At 49.9% G+C, this 25,106-nt stretch overlaps 1 protein-coding gene across 2 annotated transcripts; it reads left to right on the forward strand.

The window, feature by feature from the left end:
- Window positions 1-2,913: 2,913 nt before the first annotated feature.
- Window positions 2,914-23,386, forward strand: MSRB1 (methionine sulfoxide reductase B1). 2 transcript variants are annotated; one of them, XR_012641201.1, is made up of 5 exons: window positions 2,914-3,004; window positions 4,538-4,680; window positions 4,853-4,967; window positions 7,033-7,324; window positions 19,427-23,386. XR_012641201.1 is itself a non-coding variant. In XM_074965029.1 (4 exons), the coding sequence occupies exons 1-4, from the start codon at window positions 2,950-2,952 to the stop codon at window positions 7,059-7,061; spliced, it is 342 nt and encodes a 113-aa protein (XP_074821130.1). In that variant the 5' UTR covers window positions 2,914-2,949; the 3' UTR covers window positions 7,062-9,649. The 2 variants fall into 2 exon arrangements, 1 of the variants encoding a protein (XP_074821130.1); XM_074965029.1 differs by lacking the exon at window positions 19,427-23,386 and having other exon boundaries at window positions 7,033-9,649.
- Window positions 23,387-25,106: the final 1,720 nt, after the last annotated feature.

Below are 25,106 nucleotides of genomic sequence, written 5' to 3' on the forward strand. Positions count from 1 at the left end.
GACAGACCTACAATTACCCGGCTCATCCCCTTTACCCTTTTAAAGTATTGGCATAACATTAGCTTTCTTCTTGTCTCTTGGAACTTCCCAGTGTTCCAAGACTTGAAAATCAACACTAACCATCCAGCAGAGCATCTCGGCCAGCTCTTTTAAAACTCTTGGGTGGAAGTTATCTGGACCTGTTGATTTAAAAATCTCTAATTTCAGTAGCTGGTGTTTAACATCCTTCTGAGATACCAGTGGAAAGAAAGAGTTATCATCTGATGAGACTACATTATCTGTTTTTTTCTCTAATACAGAACAGCAATATTTATTGAACACTTATGCCTTTTTTGCATTATTATTGATGATTCTACCATTTCCATCTAGTAATGGACCAATAATGGTATCAGGATTGTTTTTGTTCCTAATATACGTAGAAAACTCCTTATTGTCCTTAAATCCTCTAGTTGCTTGCATCAGCTGTGAATGGGGCCTGCGATCTCTTTATAGCATTAGATAGTTTATGTTATCACTAAGTAACTTTCATCCTGACACGTTGAGTGACAGGTATAGAGCAGAACACGTACAAGATAGGTAGCAGCTATCTTCTATCATGGTCCTAAAGCAGCCTCTGCTAGAATTAATTCTCCATAACCCAGTGAATCAATATACTCTGCTGATGTTGCCCTCAAGGCTGGTGATTTCTGTGATGCAAGGAAGAGCAAAAGCATCAGTTAAATAACTGATCGGGACTCAGGTGCCCTGGGTTCAATTTCTGGCTCTGCCACTGCCTCCTTGTGTGACCTTGGACAAGTCATTGATTCTCTCTGGGCCGCAGTTCTCCACCTGTAAAATGGGGATAATAATGCTGCTTTTCTTCCACCCTTTGTCTATCTTATTATCTACTTAGATTGTAAACTGTTTGGGTCAAGCCCTGTCACTTGTTATGCGTTTGTACAGAGCCTAGCGCAATGGCGTCCTGTCCTTGATTAGTGCCTTATGGCATTATTGCAATGTAAATTCATAGTATTTAAGGCCAGAAAGGATCATAGGATCATCTAGTCTGACCTCCTGGGCATCCCAGCTTCATAAATTTCACCCAGGTACCCCTGTATTAAGCCCAGTCGCTTGTGTTTGGCTAAAGCATCTCTTCCACTCTGGATCTGAAGACAGCAAGAGAGAGAATCCACCACTTTCCTTGGGAGCATGTTCCAATGGTTAATCTCCCCCAGTGGTAACAATTTGTGCCTTTCCAATTTCAATTTGCCTGGCTCCAGCGTTCCAGGCACGGATTTTTGTTTTGACTTTCTCCACTAGATTAAAGAGCCCTATAGGACCCAGTACTTTCTCCGTCTGAAGGTCCTTATACACTGTAATCAGTAATAACAGAAATGTGACACCGGTCCACTGGGAACTGTACTGAGACAGGTTTCAGAGGGGCAGCCGTGTTAGTCTGTATCAGCAAAAATGAGGAGTCCTTTTGGCACCCTAAAGACTAACACATTTATATAAATAAATTTGTTAGTTTATGCCCAAATAAATTTGTTAGTCTCTAAGGTGCCACGAGGACTCCTCCTTGTTTTTGCTGTACTGAGACGGTGCATTTGACAAAGGCCATCGGCTGTCAGAAGGAAACTGACTTGACTGGATTTATCTTTGAGGCGAAGAGCTCCACCTCGCACTCCAAATCCGTTCCCCCTAGGAACCTGCCCAGTGAGAATATGAGGTTGCTGTTGGTTATTACTTTGTGTAGGTTAGCAATGTCCATGAGTCTAACAAGCAGCTCAAAATATGCCACTTCGGATGAGTGAGGTCTGGAAGTGTCCTTCACAAACTCTTTGCAGCAAAAGCCATTATTCTCCAGCGGTGCTTGCTGCTGCAGGGCCTGGGTTGCCATCAGTCCTGTGCCATTCAGATTTCTTCAGTGTCCAGATGAGACATGAAGTGTCTTGTGCATCAGGCAGATCCCCTGCAGGCTTGTGTATAATGAAATATTCAGCTCATTTGAAAGGTTACAGGGGAAGGTTATGAGAACTCCTAGAGATGGAGCAATTTCTATTCAAACAGGGAATGTCAAGATAAACATTATGGGCCAGATTCCAATGTCAGCTACCCCAGGGTAAATCCAGAGGAACTGAGCTGGGTTCTTGGGAGTTACTCCTGATTTGCATGGCCGCAAGAAGGGGAGAAAATCAGGGCTAAGTGAGGAGGGGGAGCAGGAAGAGAAGCCAAGAGAAGAATGAAGTTAAAGCAGGCCCCTTGGTGCCTAGCAGCGGTTAAAGCGGTGGTGTCAGCCCAGTTTTACACTGGGGTAAGCGAGAGGAGACGCAGGCCCAGGTCCTTATTCCATTCTCGATCTGCAGCCCCCGCGGGTGTCAAATTGGTGCAAGTTACACTCCCCTGCCCCTGGCACCCAGTGTAAGTGATCACAGCACCCCCGGGCGGGGGGTTTCCACACCCCATCTGCACCTCTGCTGGATTTGGCCCGGCGCCCCCCCAGGAGCCTGTGCTCCTCATGGGCTCGGCCCCCGACCGCTTTCGGCAGCCGACGGACTGCATCCCCGGCGGGCCCGAGGAGCCAGGGCCTGGCCCCGGTGGCCGTGCTGAGAGGTGCTGTCTGTGAGAGGGGAAGTAAAAAAAAAGCCCCTTTGCCCCCCCACCATTTTGGCAAACTCGGGGGCGTCTCAGTCCCCCCGGGGCAACTGCTGCCCCCGGTGCCAGGCTTTGCCCCCTGTGACCCTCTGCCAGCGCCTCGCCCCGGGCTTAACGCCTGCTCCCCCCCCCCGCCCTGATTTTGCCCTGTAGACCCAGCCTCCAGCTGCTGAACCCCCCGCTCCGATTCGCCCCCTTGGCCCCTTTTTAGCCCCTCTCGAGAGCAGCCCCAGGGCCCAGCGGGCCGCGGGCAGCGCCGCCCCTCAGCCGCTGGGCGGAGCATGCGCAGTGCGCCGCGAGTCGCCCGTGGCGGCCATGGCCTTCTGCGCCTTCTTCGGCGGGGAGCCGCTCCGGAGCCACTTCGAGCCCGGTGCGGGAGCGGGGCCCGCGGGCGGCGGCCGGGGTGCCCCTGGCCGGGGGGGCGGCTGTCGGCTGTCGGCCGGGGGGGGTGCCCATTGCCCATTGCCATTGGGGCCGGGCTCCCCCGGTCCATCGGGGTGGTTGGGATCCCCCTGTCCATAGGGGTGGCCATTGCCCATAGGGGCCGGGCTCCCTCTCTCCATAGGGGCTGGGCTGCCCCGGTCCATAGGGGTGGCTGGGATCCCCCTGTCCATAGGGGTGGCCATTGCCCATAGGGGCCGGGCTCCCTCTCTCCATAGGGGCTGGGCTGCCCCGGTCCATAGGGGTGGCTGGGATCCCCCTGTCCATAGGGGTGGCCATTGCCCATAGGGGCCGGGCTCCCTCTCTCCATAGGGGCTGGGCTCCCCCGGTCCATAGGGGTGGCTGGGATCCCCCTGTCCATAGGGGTGGCCATTGCCCATAGGGGCTGGGTTCCCTCTCTCCATAGGGGTGGCCGGGCTCTCCCTGTCCGTAGGGGTGGCCATTGCTCCTAGGGGTGGCCAGGCTCCCCCAGTCCATAAGGGTGGCTGGGATCCATAGGAGCCGGGCTCCCCCTGTCCGTAGGGGTGGCCGGGCTCCCCCTGTCCGTAGGAGTGGCCATTGCTCCTAGGGGCCGGGTTTCCTTTCTCCATAGGGGTGGCTGGGCTCCCCCAGTTCATAGGGGAGGTTGGGCTCCCCCTGTCCATAGGGGTGGCCTTCAGCCAGGGGGGCTGGGCTGCTGGGGCTTGGAGGCAGCAGGAGCCCCTTTGCCAGCCCCCTCCTGGTAACACAGGGGCCCTGATCAGCTCAGCCGTGGGGCCTGGGTCTGAGCTCCCCCAATCCCCGGGTGGCCGCACAGAACCCCAGACCTGCTCTGAATCCCCAGGAGGCGCACAGGTGCTTGCAGAGCCCCCTGGCATGCCAGCCAGTGCGTGGGAGTGGCAGGTAGCTCAGACTGCCCAGAGCCCAGCTGGGCTGGGCAATAGAATGAGCGGGGCCCAGTCTTGCGGGAGAAACCGCGCCAGAGCTGAGGTCAGCCGGAGGTGGGTGCGGACCAGGGCTTCTCTTCTGAGCCGTGCTTGGGCCAAAGGTGCATAAGGAACAGGCCAGTGTGTGTGTGTGACAGAGAGGACCCAGAACGGTGTCATAGGCCCTGTACTGCTTGTAGCTAAATGGGATTCTCTTTAGTTCATGTGACAGGGGCTTGCAATTTTGTAGCAGAGGGCTCTGAGATTTCATCCCTGCCACTGCCATAAAATCCTTAGTCCTATCTTGGCCACTGAAAAGTGACAGCAGGTGGCGGCAGGTTTGGCTAAGGTTTGGTGACCTATTGGTGTATTCTGGCCTGAGTTCATGTTTAGCAGGGCTGTATTGTAAACCATCCTTTGAGGTGATCTTCTCTGACCTTGAGCGCTGTCTGGGCAGCAGGATCCAGGCGTTACAGGTGCAGCACACATGTGACTGAATTTGCAGGGTTAGCTGCCACCTGGAGTTAACCCGTCATTTCTCCTGTCCCCCTCCCCAGGCATTTACATCTGTTCCAAATGCGGTTATGAGCTGTTCTCCAGCAGAGCAAAATACCAGCACTCGTCTCCTTGGCCGGCCTTCACTGAAACCGTGCATGCCGACAGTGTGGCCAAGTACGAAGAGCGGCCGGGCGCCTTGAAGGTGCTGATGAAAACCTTGTAGAGAGTAAAGCAAAAGCTTGACAGCTCTCCCTGACTTGTCCCTGTTAAAGGGGCAGCTCCTGTGCCTGCTGCTCGCTGTCTGAATAGCAGCACAAAGGGGGTGCCTGTGGGTTGGCCTCGGTTCATTCGTGTTCCTCCCTTGCATCTTCTAGGTGTCCTGTGGCAAATGCGGCAATGGACTGGGCCATGAGTTCCTCAACGACGGGCTGAAGAGGGGGCAGTCTCGCTTCTGAATATTCAGTAGCTCGCTGAAGTTCATCCCTGCAGGTAAGGGCTGCACCTGGACAGTCCCTCTGGCTGGGATCTGCCTGGTTTGGTCAGCGACTCCAGGGGTTTCCAGGGTTTGAGCGAGGGCACGTTTAATAAGAATGGATTTGTCTAGCGTCCGCGTTTGGTGTTTCCATCTCCAAGGACCAGTGTTAAGGCAGGCCTCCTCCTCCTCCTCCCTCCCCCCCCCCGCATTCCCAAACACAGCTGGGGCATTGAGAGTACCCTTGGGAGCATTCTTGATCAGGCCTGCCTCCTGGCAGGGAGTGAGGTGCCTTCCTTTGTTTCCCTCTTTCTTCCACCTCTGTTAGTGAGACAACCACCGTCCAGGATCATGGCCGCTGTGGCAGAAAGCGCCTCAGGTTGACTCAATTAAAGAATACTAGGGAATGTTCTTCCCTGGGGCCCTCTCTGGTTAGGTCAATGGGAACAGGAGCAGGCGCCAAGCAGATAAAGTGATGAGGCTGGAGCCTTGTTGGTAAACTCTCCTGGGTGTGGTCCCCCGATCTCGCTCTCTGTGAGATTTTTGTTGATGAGCCTCATTGTGCTTCGGGTTCAGTTAGGGGTGGCTGTTTTTTATTAGGTCATTGGTGATGGGCTCAGATAAACTGAGAAGCTACCCAGAGTCCTAAACAAACCTTCCAGGCCTTTAGATTTTAAAATGAACAAATAAATCAATGCTCCCCTGAACTTCCTGGGCCAGAAACAGGGAGTGTTGGAGAGGGTCCCTTCCAGTGAGCTTTCCAGTCCAGTGCTGCAGATCCCAAAGCAGTTTGGAGAAGCAGCCGAACAGTTTGAGATTAATATTTGTAAAGGAAGGACAGGGAAACATGAGTCCATGTGAATGGGGCTGGGAGAGTGAGCTAGTGCAAGTTGGCAGAAGAAGACAAGGACGTGAGGTGGGTTTTAACCAGGCTGTAGCTTTATTAGTCAAGTTAAATCCAAAGTTCCAGTCGGGGGACAGCCCAGTGTGGTCACTTGCACCCCATTGATCCTTTGCCAATTCTTGGGGTCCCCCACCTCAGGGGGAGCCAACCATCACACTTGCCCACTAGCATCCCTTCCCGTTTTGGGGGTTGAGCAAGAAGGGACCTTGACCAGCACCACCGTCAAGCGCATTGGAGAGGTGGTCCTCCTGCGGTAGTGCCCCATCCCCTGATTCACATTTTCCTCCAGGGGTTTAGACACACTGCCTCTAGACACACTGCCTCCATCCACCTTGCTGGATGTGGAGCCTACATCGGCAAGTTCCTGCACTGGGCACCTGCCAACAGTTGCGACAACTAAATGACCCTCAGATAGGTCCAGCTGAGTCCTCTGGGAGGGGAGAGAATCCCAGCCTGCTGGTTGCCCCTAGGTTTTGTTACAGGGAAGGTGAAATAACCGAACCAGCCTCAGCCAAGCTGGTGGTCTGGGGAAAAATTCCTTCCCAACCCCCAAGTGGAGACAGCACAACCCACTAAGACCTAGATAAGTGGGGCAGGGTGGGTTGGCTGCTGGAAACCAGCAATCAGGAAGTAGCCCTATCATGGCTCCAAATCTTGCGAGACCTCAAACTTACCCTGGAAGTCCAGTGTGGACTGGAAATCTCACAAGCCCTGTCCTCTCCTTTTGCCCTGTCCCATCACGGGAGGCCCCAAAACTCACTCAGCTCAGGGCCTTCTTAGCTAGGTAACTCCTCCTGTCTCTCTGCCCCCTTCCAAAGTGTGTTAGAGACGTTAATGATGTAAGTTCTATAAAAGCTGTGTTAGAGAGGTAAAGATGGCCCCCATTTTACAGATGGAGAAACTGAGAACCAGTGGGCTTGATCCTGCTGCCAGGGGAGTTCTGCAGAGCAAGGATCAAGGTTCTGAGGGGCTTTCCCAAGGGCCCAGAGGGTGCAAAAGCAGCTCCAGAATTAGAACCAAAAACTTGGTGCCTCTGGTCCGGCCCTCTAGTCCCCAGACCACAGAACTTGTGAAATATTAACCATGTTCATCAAAACTTCCGGTGTGTAATTAGCAGGGGATTCCAGAGGAGTGGTGTCGAAATGCTGACGCATTGATTTTGTTTCCCCCTCTCTCAGACAAAGCAGAGCAGGACCTGAAGAAGTAAGCGGGCTGCTGGACTCACTCGCTGCTTATAGTGGACTCCTACAAGCTATCCATTATTTCCTGTGATAACGGTTTGAGATCAAGTGCCTGTGTGCTCTAAATGAGAATCTAGTGAAGCAAAGATCCTCCAGGCTTCTGCAATACAATGCCTCCCGTCAGAGATCTGCGCTGGGTGCTGGGTGCTGGTTTGCTGTCTGGGAACATGAGGTTGGGGGAGCAGAAGGGAAATGGGACACTGATCTCTGGTTGCCTTTGCTCTGTCAGGTGGGTTCTCTCTTCTGTATAGCGAATGTTGCACAGAACATGTGACAACTTCTGCTTTGAACCATCCGGTTGCAAACTTGTACATAGTTAGGACCCTACCAAATTCACGGTCCATTTTGGTCAATTTCACGGTTATAGGGTTTAAAAAATGGTAAATTTTATGATTTCAGATACTTAAATCTGAAACGTCATGGTGGTGTGACTGTAGGGGTCCTGACCCAAAAGAGGGTTGACGGGGGTCACAAGGTTATTGTAGGGGGAGGGTCATGGTATTGCCACCCTTACTTCTGTGCTGCTGCTGGTGATAGCGCTGCCTACAGAGCTAGGTGGCCGGAGGGTGGCAACTGCTGGCCGGGAGCCCAGCTCTGAAGGCAGAGCCGCTGTCAGCAGCAGCGCAGAAGTAAGGACGACGTGGTATGGTATTGCCACCCTGACTTCTACGCTGCTGCCTGCAGAGCTGGGCATTTGGCCGGCAGCTGCTGCTGTCTGGCAGTGCAGAAGTAAGGGTGGCAATACCGTGATCCCCCTACAATAACCCCGCGACCCCCAACCCCCCTTTTGGATCGGGATCCCCAGTTTGAGAAACGCTGGTCTGCCCCGTGAAATCTGTATAGTACAGGATAAAAGTACACAAAACACCAAATTTCACGAGGGAGACCAGATTTCACGGTCCGTGACTTGTCCCCTAAACATAGTGAATGGGGAGGAAGCAAATGCTGTAACTCCTTCTCATCCATCAGACCTGATCCCCGGCTCTCCCATGTCCCAAAACATCCCAGCCTCTGCCCAGTACCAGCTACTGAATTCCTTCTCTCCTGTCCATTGTAAGTAGCGTGTATGATGGGTGAAATCCTGGCCCTATTGATGTCAATAGGAGTTTTGCCATTGTCTTCAAAGGAGCCAACATTTCACCCTTTATTTCCAGAATGGGTGGAGATTCTGATCTCTTATGCCCATTTAAATCCTGAGTTACTCCATTGAAATCATTAGGGAGTGACGCTGGATTTAACTGAGATTCAGATCTGGCCCCATTCTCACATGCTATTTTCTGGTCTGGGATCATGGTATGAATTGCCCTAGGTAAACCCTTCCAGGATGGTTAGGGTAAGGATGTTTGGATGATCCTACCAGATAATGCTTTGGGTATTTTATCAGTTTTGCACACAATAGAAATAATTTTAGAAGTTGATTTTATTTTATTCTGCGTTGGGCCTGATTCTGATCTCGCTGTGTGCTCGTTTTATTACTGTATGACTCCACTGGCCTTAGCAGAGTTATTCTCGATGTACACCGGAGTAAGGGAGCTCAGAATCAGGCCCTTTCAGCAGCAACTTGCCTAACTCAGGCTTTGGAAATTGGGTGTGAATTACCTCTAGATACTAAAGGGCTATTATACTGATTTCCCCTTGAAATAGCACCTCCTCCTCCCCTTCACCACACTGCCCACCTCTGTTCCCTTGGGCTGGAATGTGCGTATCTTCCTTCAATCCCTAGATCCTCGTTTGTACTTTGATCAGTCCACAGGGACACTAGTACAAATGCACGATGGGGTTGCTGTCTCCTCCTTGAGTCTCTTTGGCTGACTCCTTGGCGGGGCTCCATTCTGCTCTGTTACTTTAGTGTAACCCTGGAGTAACTCTGTAGGTGGCGGTGGATTTATGCCACATTAAGGTCCTGATCCTGCTGCCACTGAAGTGGGTGGCAAAACTTCCACTGGCTTCGGTGATGTAGGATCACCACTGACCCTAAGTGAGATCAGAATCTGCCGCCAGCTGGACTGGTGCAGCTCCAAGTGCTATCTTGAACCTGTATACGTGACTGTAGAGGTGCAGGAAGACCCCCTTTAACCATGGTAGCCCTCTTATGGCTGAGAGGTTGGAGGTGCACAGTATTATGATGAACTACAACGCAATGGGGAACTGGGTCCACCCCCGGTGGGCCGAGGGCTAAGGCACACTGATGGCAGTATTACGGTTCATCTGCACTGATGGGCACTTTACAAGCTTTTCTCCGCCTGCATTTTGCCTGCTGAGGTGTAGCCCAAGGGAGGTGACAGGGACACAGTACAAAGAACGTGACATCCCCACTTAGCACTGGGCCTCTGCTGGTGCTTTTGTATCTGCCACTGTAACTGTCGACCTGATAATAAACCACTGATTCATTGTCCCGGAGCAATAACTTGCTTTCCAAAGCATTCCTCATGCTGACCCCTGTGGGGAATAAGCCCCAGGTTTCCTCTTCTGTTTTCTGGATCGTTGCTGTATTGAATGGCAGGATTGGGAGGGAGAAAACAGATTTATTATTATTTTTGTCTGAGTGCGCAAAGATGTGCTAGACATGTCACAGTCACGTGTCTTTGGGTCAGAGACCCCGTCTTCCTCTGCATTTGTACAGTGCCTCACACAAACCTTGCTGCTGCCTAGGAGCTACTGGAGTACAAATAGCAAGTTTTGTATTGCCACCCATCCCCATAGTATCTAGGCCCCTTCCACATAAAAGCGATAGTGAAATCGCTAATGGACTTCATGGAGACTCTGGCGCTTCTTCCCTTTTGGGGTGGAAGTTCGCTTGGGAGAGTGTTTCTAGTTCTGATTTTTTTAAAGTGTGTATTAGTTTACTTTGTTTAGGGTTGTTTGTTTCGGGGCCATTCTTGTATGTTTGGTTGGCTGGGGCTGGTTGGAAAGAAGGGATGGTCAGTGCTGTGCCTCTGTAATGGTGAAAGGGCCTTTTGGAAGAACTCTCCGCCATCCCGGTGCAAGACTGTAGCCCCAGAGTCACACGCTTCATCAGGAGGACTCTGCCTCTGAATGGGTTTATGTATTCTGACAAGCTCGAATACAGTCATGGAGCTTCCATCTGGCTGACTCGCTGGAAAAGGAGTGTGAGTGTGTGTGCGCGCTCTCTCTAGCGAATGCATTAAAATACGGAATCAAAACTAGAAGTGCTTTCAGCAGCAGCGTGTCAGTCACATGAAGTTCTGACCGTGATGCAAGCTTGATTGTTTTACAGTGGCTCTGACATAGGCGTAAGTTTCTGCACAGCATTTGCCATCGCTCGTCTCCATTACTGTGTCTAGGTGGCTCTTTGACCGCTCTCTCCTTAATCTGGAATCTGCCTGAGTCTGAGCCTCATGCCTCTGCTAGGGTGAAATCTGCCTTCTGGGACCACAGGGAGCCAGTCGAGCCTTCCTCCTGCAGTTGACAGGGGGAGCACGCCCTCTCTTGTTTTCTCTGATGCACAGCTCTGACCCCAGCTGCTACCAAATATCGTTGCTTGTGCTCTGACTGTATATGGATGAGCACACCAGTTCTGGCTCACTTACACTGGTTGCTAATCAGATTTCTATATTAGGTCCAAGCTGCTCCTCAGCTGATTAAACCTTTGAGCCAAGCTCTTCCTCTGATCTGGTCACCTCTAAGCATCAGGCCAGGTCATCGACTGCTGGCCTACTTGTAACTCCAGGACTTAGCCCACTGCAAGTCCGGGGCCATGTCTGCTTCTTGCATTTAGCCCTGCTCCTGAAGAGCCTGCTTGGAAATGGTTGGGACACCTTTCCACTTCCTGAAGCAACGCTGACGCCTCACCTTTGGGTTTCAGTCATTTTTGTGTGGTGCAGAATGGCTGTGCACCTTATTGGGCCTCCGGAGGGCAGGCAGGATGTGAGTTTAGAGCCTGGGCCTGCAAAGACATGTGTGAGTGATGTTACTGACCCACATTGTCCCATTGAACTAGATGTTCAGGCTCAGATGGAGAAGACAGAAGGGGACAGTGAGGATGGAATCTGGGCAGGGCCAGGGCATAGGAGGAGACATGGGGGGTTGGGGGCAAAGCCATGGAAAGCTTTGGAGACAAGGAGAAGCATGAGTGTGCTAGGGAAGTGGAGCGAAAGCTACCAACTCACCTCAGTGCATGGCAGCCCTCTCTGGGAAGGGCTGGCTCAAATCTTGTGGCCTCATTTTCGTCCTTTCTTACTGTTGTAGCTGCAGGCTGAAACGAAGGCTTCCCTGTGAATCCACTCTCCTCCCCCCCAGGCGCTTGAATCCAGTTTCCTTCCAAGCCTTATTCCACCATCGTTTTTTTTTTAAAAACAAAACGTGAGTCACTTTCCAACCAAGCTTTTGTGTGTCAGCCTTCAGCCTAGAGCAGTCTTAAAGACAGGCAGCGGTGAATGTGGGTTCAGGAGAGCCTAGCTCCACTGAGCATTTGTACATGGGAGGGAGAACAGCCTCTTAGGTGACCTAGTCATTGCTTTTCTTGTGGAAATAGCTTGATACCTTGTAGCAAAGATTCGCTCTCTCTCCAAGCTCTCTTCGGTGGGAGGGAATGCTCTTGGGAACGCAGAATCATTTATGGCAATGCAAAGATTGCAAGGACATCCTTCTTTTCTGCTCATCATGGAACCACTACTCGGAGGGTTGAACATGACGCTGTCTGTGCAGAAGTAAAATACGGGGGGGAACGCCGCTGGCCAAGACCACAGTCCATCAGGAAGGCTGGTGGTGGGGGGTCCCCCAAGACTGGAATAACAGGGATGTCAGGGTATAGACTACGGGGTGGATAGGGGGTGTGTTGGCAGAGTTCGTGGGGAATGGGTGAACCCAGGACTGGAGCAGCAGGGGATCCTGGATTGAATATACAGGCCAGGATCAAAGTGCATTGGGTGAGCTCCATGGGGGGAGCTCAGAACTGAAATAACAGAGGTTGCTGCTTGAGAGGATTGAGGTATATCAGCAGAGCTGTGGGTGGCTGTTGAAAGGGGGTGGAATTGGATTTGTCTTATTGATGATTTAATATAGAATAGTGCTGGCAGATCTTAGTATCACAGATTTTCTATCACCCAAACTTCAAGCTCCTGTTTTCTTTGTAATGTCCCCCCTTCCCCCACAAGCCAAGCTGAGTATTCTCCTCCCCTTCATTCTGGTGCAGGCCCCATTGTCCCTGGAGTGAGTTTGTAAGAAAAAGATCTGATTCATTCAGCCTCCTATAGCTGCACAAGAGAGAGAGACTTTACTGAGATTGTCAGCTCTTTGGAACAGAGACCATCTTCTTTTATACATGTTTGTACAGCACCGAGCACAATAGGGTCCTGGTCTATGACTGGAGCTCCCTGTGCTCTCACCGTACAAATAATAATAATTGATGATTCCTTCTTTTGGAAATGGCCATAGTATTCAACTGGGCTTAATATTGACTTGCACTACCCCAAACCGACACTAGAGGGTGCAGTTGTTATTCCAAATTTCTCCTTTGCCCAAAGATGCATGTAGATGTTCAATTTTTTCCGCAGAACGAGTTGACTTATCATGAGCATCCAGTTTAAAGTGACATTGCTTATGAGCAGTAACAAAGGAAACAAGAACCATTAGCTGGGAACAAGGGCTGTAGTGGGACTGAGTGGATTCAATCATTAGAAGCAAAAAGAAAAGGAGGACTTGGGGCACCTTAGAGGCTAACCAATTTATTTGAGCATAAGCTTTCATGAGCTACAGCTCACTTCACTCACGAAAGCTTATGCTCAAATAAATTGGTTAGTCTCTAAGGTGCCCCAAGTCCTCCTTTTCTTTTTGCGAATACAGACTAACACGGCTGCTTCTCTGAAACCAATCATTTGAAGCAGTGATTTCGAAGGGAAGGAGGGGGTGTCTTGCAGCCCACCTGGCAATGGCCTTACATTGCTTAGCGCTGAGGACGATACCGTAGCCCTGTAAATGGTCATGATGCGCGAACAGAACACAGAGTAACATATGCTCCTTCCCCAGAGAGCTTACACCTTCTAGTGCAGGGGTTCTCAAACTTCACTGCACCCCGACCCCCTTCTGACAACAAAAATTACTACATGACCCCAAGAGGGGGGATCAAAGCCTAAGTTCACCTTAGCCTAACGTAAGCCTCTCCACCCAGGGCTGAAGCCCTTTGGCTTCGGCCCTGGGTGGTGGGGCTTGGGCTTCAGCTTCGGCCAGCAAGTCTAACGCCAACCCTGGTGACCCCATTAAAACAGGGTCCCGACCCACAGTTTGAGAACCGCTGCTCTAGTGCATAAGCAGGGCTACAGATCTGGTCCAGGAGTGTGGGGAGACCAGCCTAGCAAGGATTCATGCAATTAGAGGCTTTTAAGGAGCAAATCCTGCCCTTTCCTCAATAGGACAGAAGCGTCAGGCCTTTTGCAGGGAGAGTTACACTCTGAGTGCCTAGAGCTGAGAGAAGCTGCAGAACTGGTGTGTGTGGGAGAGATGTAATGCAGGGTTGTGCTCTGCGGGGATCTGACCAGGGCAGCATGGACAAGTGTGGGCTTGGAACCGGGGATGGCTGGTGGATCCATGTATGCCCGTGCACATCCATGGCCTGGACTTCCCATGACCCCTGGGGCTGGAGCCAGCCCTTCCTGAAGGCCCCCTACCCCATCTCTTTCTGGAAGCTGCCAATTTAGAGTCCATCCCTTGAGAACTTGTGCATGTGGTGGGACCATCTGGAGTGAGCCCCGTGTCACCTGGGGCTGGGGAGATGCCCTTGCACGTGGTCAGAAGGACAATCCCTGCTCTCTGGTCTTGACCCTGTGAGCACTTCTACCAGGTGTGCAGTTGTTGTGATTCCGTGCGACTGTAAGCAGATGCTCCAGGGGGGTGCAGATGGGGGTCCGCGCTGGGCTGAGCCCTCTGCCCTGGGCAGGGGGGAGTCCCAGGCCCCCTGCTGGCCCATTCAGTAATGGCTAGTGAGAAGGGGGCAGAGAATGGGCATGGCTGAACAGTCGGACTTCAGCATGAACTTCTAACAAAGAGCCTAGCTCCCAGGATGCAAGCAGTGATCTCGTTAGTGCGGGGTCAGGTTTGCACCCCCCGTTCTTTGGTGCTGCTACCCTCTGTCCTTTGTGCTGTGAGGGAGCATGCCCCAGGCAGTGCTATTGAAACGCCCATCTGCTAGCTGGGCCTGATCCAGAAACCACGGAAAGTGCTGCAAGGCCTGGCATTGGCTTGGACGGCAGCATTGGAACGAGAGAAAAAATAACAGGGCAGCGAGGATCTAAGTTTTATGAGTTGATGGCACCTTGCACAATGGTGACCCCACTCCCTTTCTGTTGCCGGGGCCTTGTGCCCTGCTTTATGCCAGCAGAACTCAGTGTAACTCTGGCCTGAATCCAGCCCAGGTGTTGCAGCTGAGAATTATGTTTCCCCAGCGTCCTGCTATTCCAGTTTTGCAATGTGCAGGCTGCCCAGTGAGCACTAGTTTCTCTGAAGGCTCCTGCGAGGCTTCTCTCTCTCTGCTTGGATCAGCCAACAGCTTGGGTAGCATATAATAAAATCTCCTATAATACTCATGACTTATTTGGAGTGAAAGGTCTGGATTATGCCTCCTTTCCCTTCTTTGTCACATATGGAATGCGCTAAGGATTTTGATGTTAACTAAAGACTGTTTCAATGAGAACACAAAGCCAGGAACAATAGGTATTCATGGTTCTGTAGCAACCAACTCCAGTTCAGTAGGGCTTGCCAACCCAAAGTCTTTGCAGGAGCCTGCAAGTCTGCTGCTTCCCTCTTTGCCCCTTTCATAACAGTCTATAAGTTGATTCTTAGTTCGCTGGCATGGTGCAGCATGTGCCTATAAATCACGACTTGTTTCCTTGACGGGCATCGGTGAATGTTATTCTGTGCCAGACGAAGAGCTGACAAGTCCCAGCAGAGCAAGGAATGAGGTATCTGCTGGGATAGCATCCGGGGCAATGAGTGATGAAGATTTTTTAATGTCAGTCACAGCACCTTGTGGCAGGGCGCAGATGCCTCAGCTGGGAGCCGAGTCGCTGCTTTGATCTCCTGCTGGCGTACAGGAAGAGGTGGCGAAGAAGGACTGACGGTCCAAGCAGTCACCCAGAAGGGACACAGGGTACAGCTCCCCAATGGAGAGAGGAACCTCCGAGGAGGCTGAATTGCTAAGGGGATGACGTGTGGCCAGGGCTTCTCTTTGATTCTCTCACCCTGCTCAGTCTTTTGGCTGCTGAGGCTGTTCTTGTGCACCTAGATCAGGTGCCTGGGTGCCTCCAGGTTGCCCAGGGAGTGGTAATGAAAGGAAGAGCTTTGGGGCTTTGGTGGGCTCCAGGTTGTTTCTGTCTATATTGGGCCAACTCCCGCAGTCCTTCCAAATGTTGCACTCAGACAAACTCCTAGGGATGTCTCTGAGCAGGGGCTGAGTAAACCTGGAGTAAAAGCTGGCTAAGGACCACAGGGTCTGGCCCGCTGGGTTTTGTAAACACCTTTATGAAAACAGAATGGGGAAAGCTGCAAGGAGCCCAGTTCTACCCCCGTGAGATGGGGCCTGATCCTGCAACGTGCCTAGCCCCTTCTCTGACGTTCTGATCATCCTCACTTCCCTGTGATGTGGGTGGGATCTGTGGGTGCTCAGCATCGCACAGGATCAGCCCCTAAGTCAGAGAGTCATAGGAATGTAGGCCTGGAAGGGACCACGGGAGATCATCAAGTCCAGCCCCTTGTGCTGAGGCAGGACCAAGTAAACCTAGACCATCCCTGACCGGTGTTTGTCCAGCGTGTTTTGATTTCGCCCATTACGACTTGTCCTGCCTCCAGTGCACATGGAGAGCAACTGATCACCGTCCTCTTTATAACAGCCCTCAGCATATTTAAGTCACAATTTAGCTTATGTACTAGCACTGTGAGTTCTTCCTGTTTATTGCCAATATGACTTGCATTTGTGTATAGACACATTGGCCCTATTGTAATTTTGAATGTCTCCCCCACAACACCTAACTCTCTGTTAAGGTCTCCTTTTTTATACTTACCTGGGGGCTTTTTTCACCTGCCCCCTTTGAACCGAGTTAATAGGCCTCCTCATTAAGTTGGTGGGTCAGTGTGCAAAGGTGCTCTTCTGCTTCTTGGTCAGGCAGACCCCATTTCATCCTGCTTGCCTAGCTGGCTTGCGGAGCTGGAGGGGAACAGGGCGTTTTGGTCTTTTATTGAGATTCGAGTGTCTCAAGTTAACCTCACCTTGCAAGCTGCCCAGGTGCCATAGTGATGGGTGTCGTATAAACACTGCAGTGATAACAACAATTGTTTGGAAAGCCTCATCGATCAGGGGGCTCAGCTACATTAGCACCTCCATGTGGTGGGATCTTAGCATTTTTTTCCCTTTTTTCCTCTCCCTTCTGTTCAAATACTTGGCAGCCTGCTCCTGGGCCCTCACTCCCTTTGGGATCCCTGCTAGCCCCTGGCCACCACTGTCAAGAGTGGCCAGTGATTTTGGATATCCTGGGGGGCCTGATTTTGAACAAGTCTCGAGCACCCAGCAGCTGGAAACCAGGCCCCTTTGCAGTGTCTCAGAAGTTGGGGAGCACTTTATAAAGCTGCAGATCTTCACCTCTCTGAACGTTGGTTTGGGGGGCCTGATTTTGAACAAGTCTCGAGCACCCAGCAGCTGGAAACCAGGCCCCTTTGCAGTGTCTCAGAAGTTGGGGAGCATTTTATAAAGCTGCAGATCTTCACCTCTCTGAGCGTTGGTTTGGGTAGCCTCCGTGCATCCCTGGAGATGGTTGCTGGGTTGGCTTCTTCCACAGCCACACTTGGAATCATCACTAATTCCCCAGTTTGTTCCCATGCCTCCATCTTCATCCCCTGCCGTGCTGTCATCGGCTCCTGGTGGGCTGATGAGATTTCAGTGCTTCCTTCAGTGCCCCCTGCAGCAAGATGGATCTTGCAATGATGCAGACAAGCTGCAGGCTAAAGTCAGTCTGTCTCTTTCAATATCGTTTTCAGCCCTAACACATCTTGTGCTATTTGAGAAGGAATTCCGTTTCCCTGGAGGATAGCCAGAGCTAGTGTAAAAGCCAGTGGCTGGACCATGCCTTGATGCAAAGGAAAAGATGACTCCAGCGTTTCTCTCTCTCTCTCTCTTTTTTTTTTTTGGTTACAGTTCCATTTTTAAAAAATATACTGCAAATGATCTTTCCAAGGGGTTTCTTTGTTCTGCTGTCAGAGCACTAAGAATGCCCCCCTTTCCCTCTCTCATAGTAGGAGCCCATCTCACAGTAGGGGCTAGCCAGACGACACTTCCAAACCTTAGGAGATACATCTGTCATTAACCCAGTTCATGGCCCCAAAGCAGCCCAGACCAGGAGTTCTCCCTAAGCAGCATGATGATCAGCTCCAAAGTGACATCTCATGCAGTCCTCCTCATCCAAGACAGTAGGTAGAGGGAAATGTGTGGCTGGCAAACCCAGAGAAGGGGAAGAGCCAGAAGGGCAGGCAAGGCTCAGGGGGAAAGTAGAAGGGATAGCATAGTGGAGACCTTGGCTGCTGAAGAGAGGGGCCCCTTAACTGGAACCTGGAGTAGAGGGTGGGCCTGGGTTCCCCTACGTGTCACTGGGGAAGTGGCACAGACCAGGCAGTGGAGAGCGGACTGCCTGGGACACTTTGCCCCAAAAGACTTGGATACCCTGGAAGAGGAGGCCCATAGTGACCTGGCCGGAGGGCTACAGCTCCTGGAGGGAAGGGCTGCCAGGTGAGAGAGGATGACGGGTGGAGAGAGCGCCACAGGAGGGCGCAGCACCTGGCAGGAGCTAATCCTCAGAGTGGCCAGGAGAAGGTGCCCCTAGCAGTGAGTGGACCCTGTGACAGGTCCACATTGGGCTAGTGCTGTACACACATCTAGTAAGAGAGAGTCCCTGCCCTGAAGAGCTTACAATCTAAAGTGACAGAGTGGGAGGTGAAATGGGGGAAGTGATAGGAATGGAACCCAGCACTCCTGACTCCCAGTCCAGCACCTAGTCACTAGATTACATGGCCTTGCTACCTCTTTACTTCCAGCAATGACTCTTTGACCTAGACAGGCGTTGCATGCAGAAAACCTAATCATAGCAGGCAGAGATGGTTCTAGGGTCCCATTACTGGGGGGCCGGGGGGGGGACAAGTGGGTATTTTGGGGCCCCTGGATGCCTCTATTTAAAAAACACACAACCTTCCAAGAGTCCGGGGGCTAGTTAGAGCCCTGGAAAATCTTGGATTTTAAAGAGTTTTTAAAAGTAAAATTTGGCTACTCTATCAGTATTTTGCTGTGATTTATAATTTCTATAAAGGATGAGGACTCTCCAATCTACTGCTGTTCCACTGCTTAACATTAGAAACTTTGTACATGTTTCTGTATATGAAACTCTGGCCTTTCTGACAATGATTTGTGGCCCTCTGAGGATTGTTTGGGGCGGAGGAGAGATTTCTCCCCTGGTGGTACTGGTCCTGATAATATGTGCATAGCTCCATGCAGCCTAATGTAATTATCCACATGTGTGTATGATTCAAAACTGATAAAAAGATATACATTTCCCAACCCTCCCCCACCCACACATAATCAGCCTGTGGAACTCATTGCCACATGATGTCGTTGAGCCCAAGAACCTAGTAAGATTCCAGAAGAGACTGGACATTTATATGGATAACCAGAATATCCAGTTATAATAGTTAAAGCTAACAAAAATTTTGGAAGAAAATTCACACCTCGTACTTCAGGGCTTCAGCTGATCTTTAACTATTAGGATATGTCTATGCTGCAAAGAAAAACCTGTGGCACCAAGTCTCAGAGACCAGGTTTGTGGGGCTAAAAAGAGCAGTGTCACCATTCCTGCTTGGGCTGGAGCCTGGGCCCTGAGACCCTCCCTCTTGCCGGGTTTCAGAGCGTTCACCAACCCTTCTGTCCATTGTTAGAGACCTCGGCAGCCCTGTCTGGGATTCTCATTTGTTCGAGAACATTCCTATTTTCTGCTGTAACCTTTTCCGGTGCTTGTTCTGCTGAGCGCCTGATTGCTCTATCACTGCTTATCATTGTCTATGATGGGCTCCGATGAGGCCTGACCCCGTCCTCCATCATTAAACCCTTGTTTTGTTATTAAACTAATGACAATTCTGACTTAATAAGAATATTTTGCTTAGTTGAGCAAAAGAGGCCTCTCATCAGCACCATGAATTTAACGAGATAAAGGGCTCTGAGGACAGAAATTGAATTATGTTACCAGGCCTATGTAAACTTCGCTACTTGTTTAAAAAATCATTACTTTCCTTCCCAATAGCCTCAGTCTGACCTTGGTTTTTTTTTCTCTTTTGCACGGCACAGAGTGGACATACCCCTTTGACCTCCATAGAAATGGCTGGAGTGAAAAGTGGAAATGTCGGAGAGGAAGAGAGATTGACTCATTTTCTGAATAATAAAAAAAAAAGAGAAAAATTCCTATAAAAATTACATTATATTAAAAAATGACCACCAGACATTAGGAAGTTCTAATTATTGTTATTCCTTTAGGCAAGTTAATTAGGATAAAGCAGCAGTCTGACCCAAGATTACACTGAGTGCAGTAGCTAATATATATATGTATATATAGACACACACACACATTTGCCATAAATCGTTTCTGCTTGAATACACAGGGCCAGATCCTCATCTGGTACAAACCAGCACAGCTCCGTTACAGTTGAGCCATGCCAATTTGCACCACCTGAGGATCTGGGCCAGAGACTCCACTTGAGGCTCTTACGCAGTCAGAGAACAGGCACTGAATCACATGGATCTTATGCCTGATCCAGTCTGGCAATTCCTAGGCTCCTTTCTCCCCAGCAGGGCTTAAAGTGGTCTGAAAAATGTGTGTGTTGGTGGGGTCTGTCGTAATCTGGGGGCAGGAGTTTTGGTAAGACTGCTTCAAGTGTGCTCCAAGCGAACCAGCTTGATTGATTTTATTTTTTTTGGCTGTCTGCGACCCCTGGCAATCTCTGCCCTTTAAGCACTGACCCCCGCCCCCCTTCATATCTGCCCTTCAGTCAAAAGTTTTTTCTAACATCAGCTGGTGCCTTCCCCAACTCCCCCCCCACTCCCCATGGAGATTTCAGAGGAAGATCTTTATGACTGTGCCCTTATTTGTATTACCAGATAGGAGAGAAGATGTAAAAGCCAACGCTGAAATCTCACATAGTGTTTTTACCTCTTAGCAGCTGTCTGAACTGGAGACACTACCTACTGCGTGATGGACCAGGAGTTCTTTAAGAGTTAATGAGGCAAATAGAAAACATCTGGCTCACAATCAGCATCCCTGGTGACATACCGAGAGCTGACGTGTAGCCAGCGGTTTGGTGTCATTAACCCCTTCTGGGGGCTCAAGCCCCAAAATGGTGATGTCCAAAGTCTTGAAGTCCCCAGACAGCTGTTACATCCTGACCTCTACCCAATGGCTACTAGCACTATAGCCCAGCCACGGTACTACCCATGGGAGCTCTGATTGGAGTATCTCACGGCTCCAGCGATATCGGGGGGAGAAGAAGTCAGGTTTGAGGATGTTTATGGGAAGCTTCTCCTAAGCACGATGCACATGATTTGTGGTGCAGTGTTACTCAAACCAGGATCACGGTCCCATTGTGCGAGGTGCTGTTTGGACATAGAGTAAGGCACAGCCCCTTCCCCCAAAAGAAAAGGAATACAAACAGAGATGAAGGCCACTGAAGAGAAGATGTGATTTTTATTTAGATAGATACGTTATACAGTATCCATTCAGCTTTATTGTGGATTTACACCACTATCGGTGAGATCCGGATATGGATTATTGTTAGTGTTTTGTACTGAGGAGCATTGCCTCTTTTTCCTGCAAGTGGTGCAAGTAAATGGTGTAAACATGTGCGTACCTAGAGTTTTGATGACAAAGAAATACATTGTTCACAAGACAGCCCCAGCCCCACCATTTTAGGAGCTTCTCTTCCTGTTTGGAAGGTAATTGCTCATCACCGATGAGAATCTTTCCAAGACTTCTGTTGCTCTAACGTGCTGTTTTCCTTGAATAGGGGTCTTGTCATGATGTCTAGTCTCTCTCAGGGTTGAGATAATTCACAGTGATCCAACGATTGCTCTGTGCATATATGGAAGTGTTATTCATCAGGTCACTCCCAGCACCAGGGGTTTCTTAGTGTATCTGACCTCTAGTTTGGGTCTTCTAACTAGAAGCACAAGGTCAAAGGTCACAATTTGAAGAGTCTTGATTTTACAGCTGTGGATGTCTAAAGTTTCCTCAAGTTTAACCTTCCTGCAAAGACCACACAGAACTGCCTATTCATTACATCTGCAAATTGTCAGAAGGAGCATTACGTCAAATTAGCACCAGACACTTGTCTTCCAAGTTGCTCGGTTTGAGCGGCTGTGTGATGGGGTGACTTTGAAAACCGGGCCAGATGGTATAGTCCAAACGAGGAGGGTCAGGTACAACTATCCAAGGTTGGTGCAGCAGTTCCATTCTCGGGAGACAAGGGCTCATAAACTAGCTGGCCACTCCAAGACTACGGCTGGTCAGAGAGACAGATCCTGAGTGACCCTGATTTATAACAGCTGAGCATCTGGTTCAGAGACTTATCTATATCAAAGTTGGGTCTGATCTTGAGCTCCTGCAGCTGTTGAGGGCACTGGCCCCTTCCCAGATGTAGACCCAGACTGTGTACATTCCATCTAACAAATCTTTAGGGCTGTGATGTGCTAACAATGCCCCATGTGTAGGACTGCGGCTGCATTCTGTGTTTTGTTTAGAGCTGGTGCAAGGTGCAGCATTGACAGCCCTGTACCCACAAAACAGATGGAGGATTGACAGTGCAGCAAAGGCTCTCCCACTGCCCCATCCCTATCTTGGTCAGAGCCGGCAATGTCAGGAGAGCTCCAGGGCACATTCAGTCCTGGGCCTCTCTGCTGAGACTGCCACAAGAAGGGTACTCTTAGTGCTGGCTGGGGTGGTGGCTTTTGTGATGAGGGGCCTGTGTCTAGGAGGAGCTGGACTGAACTCAGATGTTCACTGCTAAATCAGGCCTTCACGAGCGTAGGTCTGTCAGTCAGACATGACGTCATGCTGTAACCCATTGTTCAGTGTGTGTCCTGCACCCCTCTCTGTGCCTGATCTACAGGGGAGGTGAGGCTGTTACAGCCCCCAGCTGCAGAGCCTAGTTCTTTAGTCCAAGTCTGTGCTGTCAGCCCAGTAAGTCCCTGGTTCAGTCCCCAGCATCGACCAAGATGGCGGCCGTCACAGTGGCCTAGGGCTGGACACGCCAGTGTAAATCCAAGGTGAAGCCATGGAGGCTGGTAGATCTATACTGGGGAACCTGAGATTAGAATCCATCCTCATTGCCTCCCTCGCAGCCCCCTCAGCCTTCCCGCTCCCCTCTGAAGTGACTACAATATCACTGGCACTGCCCTGCAGATGGAGAGCATAGTCCCACTGCTAGGGAGCTGGCTTCAGTGGGGCCGTGTTGTGGGAAGGAGCAGAAGCCATGGAGCAGTAGGATTCCTCAGCGGCATTCCTGCCTACCCAGCGGATCTTCTCCATGGCAAGCTGGAGGGGAAGCTTCAACGCTCTTTAACAAGGCACAGCCCGTGTGCGCTGTGGTGTTAGCTCAGCTTCACTGCCTGGTGAGGACTTAAAGGCTGCTCTCACCTCCCCTGCGATGGAGAGCCTAGCACGGGAGGCAGCACTGGCCTAGCTTAGTTTTTGTATGCTTGTGACATGCCCTTTGACCCGGGACCCATAGAAATGGGTGGAGGATAAGAAGGTTCTCTTTATCCCACCTGTCTAGGGTTATCCCACTCTCTGGCCACATATTAGCTGTCTAAGAAATATCCCATCTAGAATTAAAGCTGCTCCTTGAGAATTAAACTGTGTTGCTAAAATATACACCCACCCTCCCTTCCTTTCCTATTGGCAGTTCTTTCCTTGTCTCCCTGGAGAGTGGAATTTCCTGCAACTCCACAATTGCGAAGCCTTTTTCTACCCCGCATATCACCACTGCTGGCCCATTTCATAAAACAGATTTGATGCACTTTACGTAATCTAATTCTCAGGCTTTTAGAATTGTCGTGTTTAAAAAGAATTGCTTTAATTACATCTGGGGCTGTGACAACTCAGCAAGGGGCTGCAGCTATTTTTTTTGTCAATTGCATACAATAAAATTAGATAAAAAAAAACCCTTTGGATTTTACTGACATGCAGAAAAGAAGTTTAATTAGATGAAAGTCGTCTTCCTATCAGAGCCCCCATTCCCAATCCTTCTGAGAGCACACCTGTCAATAGAGAAAATCCAAAAACATCTGGAGAAAATTAAAGGCTTATTTCACTGCAGTCTCTGATAATAACTTCATCTATCTTTATTCCTGGCTGCATCACTCCCAGCAGAATTCATGCACCTAATGGGAATGGCTAGGTGACCCATTTCAAGGAGTTTGCTTAATCCAAGTGAATCTCTTAAAGCCAGGAGGTGTTGACATTTGTTTTCAGTTTGTGGTGTGTGTTAATTAGGGAGATAATGGCTGGAAACATTCACAGCTAGTCTGAGCTTTCTGGAAAAATGTGTAGCCCAAGGAAAATTTAAATCATTTTTTCCCCCAGCTGCTGAGATCTGACTTTTAAAGCAATTAGTGAGGGTTTATGTGTTAATCAGTCACACTTTCATGCATCTCTTTCCTAATAATATTCTTCATTTTGTTATATAAAAGTATATGCCCCTTCTAACCCCCCCTCCCTCCCCGTTTTCTCCATTTGAAGAAACTGATTTCAGTCTGAGCATTATAGCCGATGGTATTTTACTTGAGCGGATCCAGCCTCAGCGGATCAAGATTTTCACACTCCCCTTTCTTTTTTGTTATCATTCCTCCTTGCTCTTTACTGGCTTGCGCTGCTGATGTTGGCGCCGGTTGCCTGTAGTCATGCCTGCTCTGATTCCAGCTGTTGATAGCTTGCCCTTGTACAAAGCTCAACACTCAGCAAGGCATGCTAGTGGGGCCTGTTCCACTTTCAAGCAGGGGTCAGTCCCTCCAGTGCAAATAGCAGTTTTTCTTGCCCATACTAGGGGTTTTGCACGGGGCCAGCTGCCTCGGCTGGTCGTTGATTGCTGGAATCAAGGACAAATTCCCAAAGAAGTCGAGGCCACAGTGAATACATTGGTGATGAATTAATGATGAATTCAGCCCCTATTCGGTTTGGGAATTATTCGCAAATGGATCCTGATTTTCTCTGAATGGGTTTGTTAATCTGCCAAATGGTGTGAACAGGACTAGGGCAAAGAACTACTTTGCACATCCTCTTCTGATAACGTCTGCAACATGACAGTCCCGAGCAGTGTGGCTATCTATGCTTTCTTCCTTCCTCCCATCCATTTCTGTAGAACAAATGACCCTACCTATGCCGCTGGAGAGTGACTGCATGTATAATTAGGCAGGCCAAAAAAGAATTTGAAGAGTAAATAGCAAAAGACTCAAAAACTAACAACAATTTTTTTTGGAGTACATCAGAAGCAGGAAGGCCTCCAAACTATCAGTGGGGCCACTGGATGATCAAGCTGCTAAAGGATTATTCAAGGAAGACAAGGCTGTTGTGGAGAAGCTAAATTAATTCTTTGCATTGGTCTTCACTGCAGAGAATTTGAGGGAGATTCCCACACCTGAGTCATTCTTTTTAGGTGACATCTGAGAAACTGTCCCAGATTGAGGTGTCAGTAGAGGAGGTTTTGGAACAAATCAATAAATTAAACAGTAATAAGTCACCAGGAATTCAAATATGAAATTGCAGAACTACTAACTATGGTATATAACCTACCACTTAAATCAGTCTTTGTACCAGATGATTGGAGGGTAGCTAATGTAATATTGATTTTTAAAAAAAAGGTTCCAGAGGTGTTACAGTGTTTCAGTTACAGGCCAGTAAGCCAAACTTCATTACCTATTAAGTCTGTAAAATTATGACAGGTGTGGAGAAAGTGAATAAGGAAGTGTTATTTATCCCTTC

Source organism: Natator depressus, chromosome 10 (assembly GCF_965152275.1).
Source record: "Natator depressus isolate rNatDep1 chromosome 10, rNatDep2.hap1, whole genome shotgun sequence".
Lineage (NCBI taxonomy): Eukaryota > Metazoa > Chordata > Testudines > Cheloniidae > Natator > Natator depressus.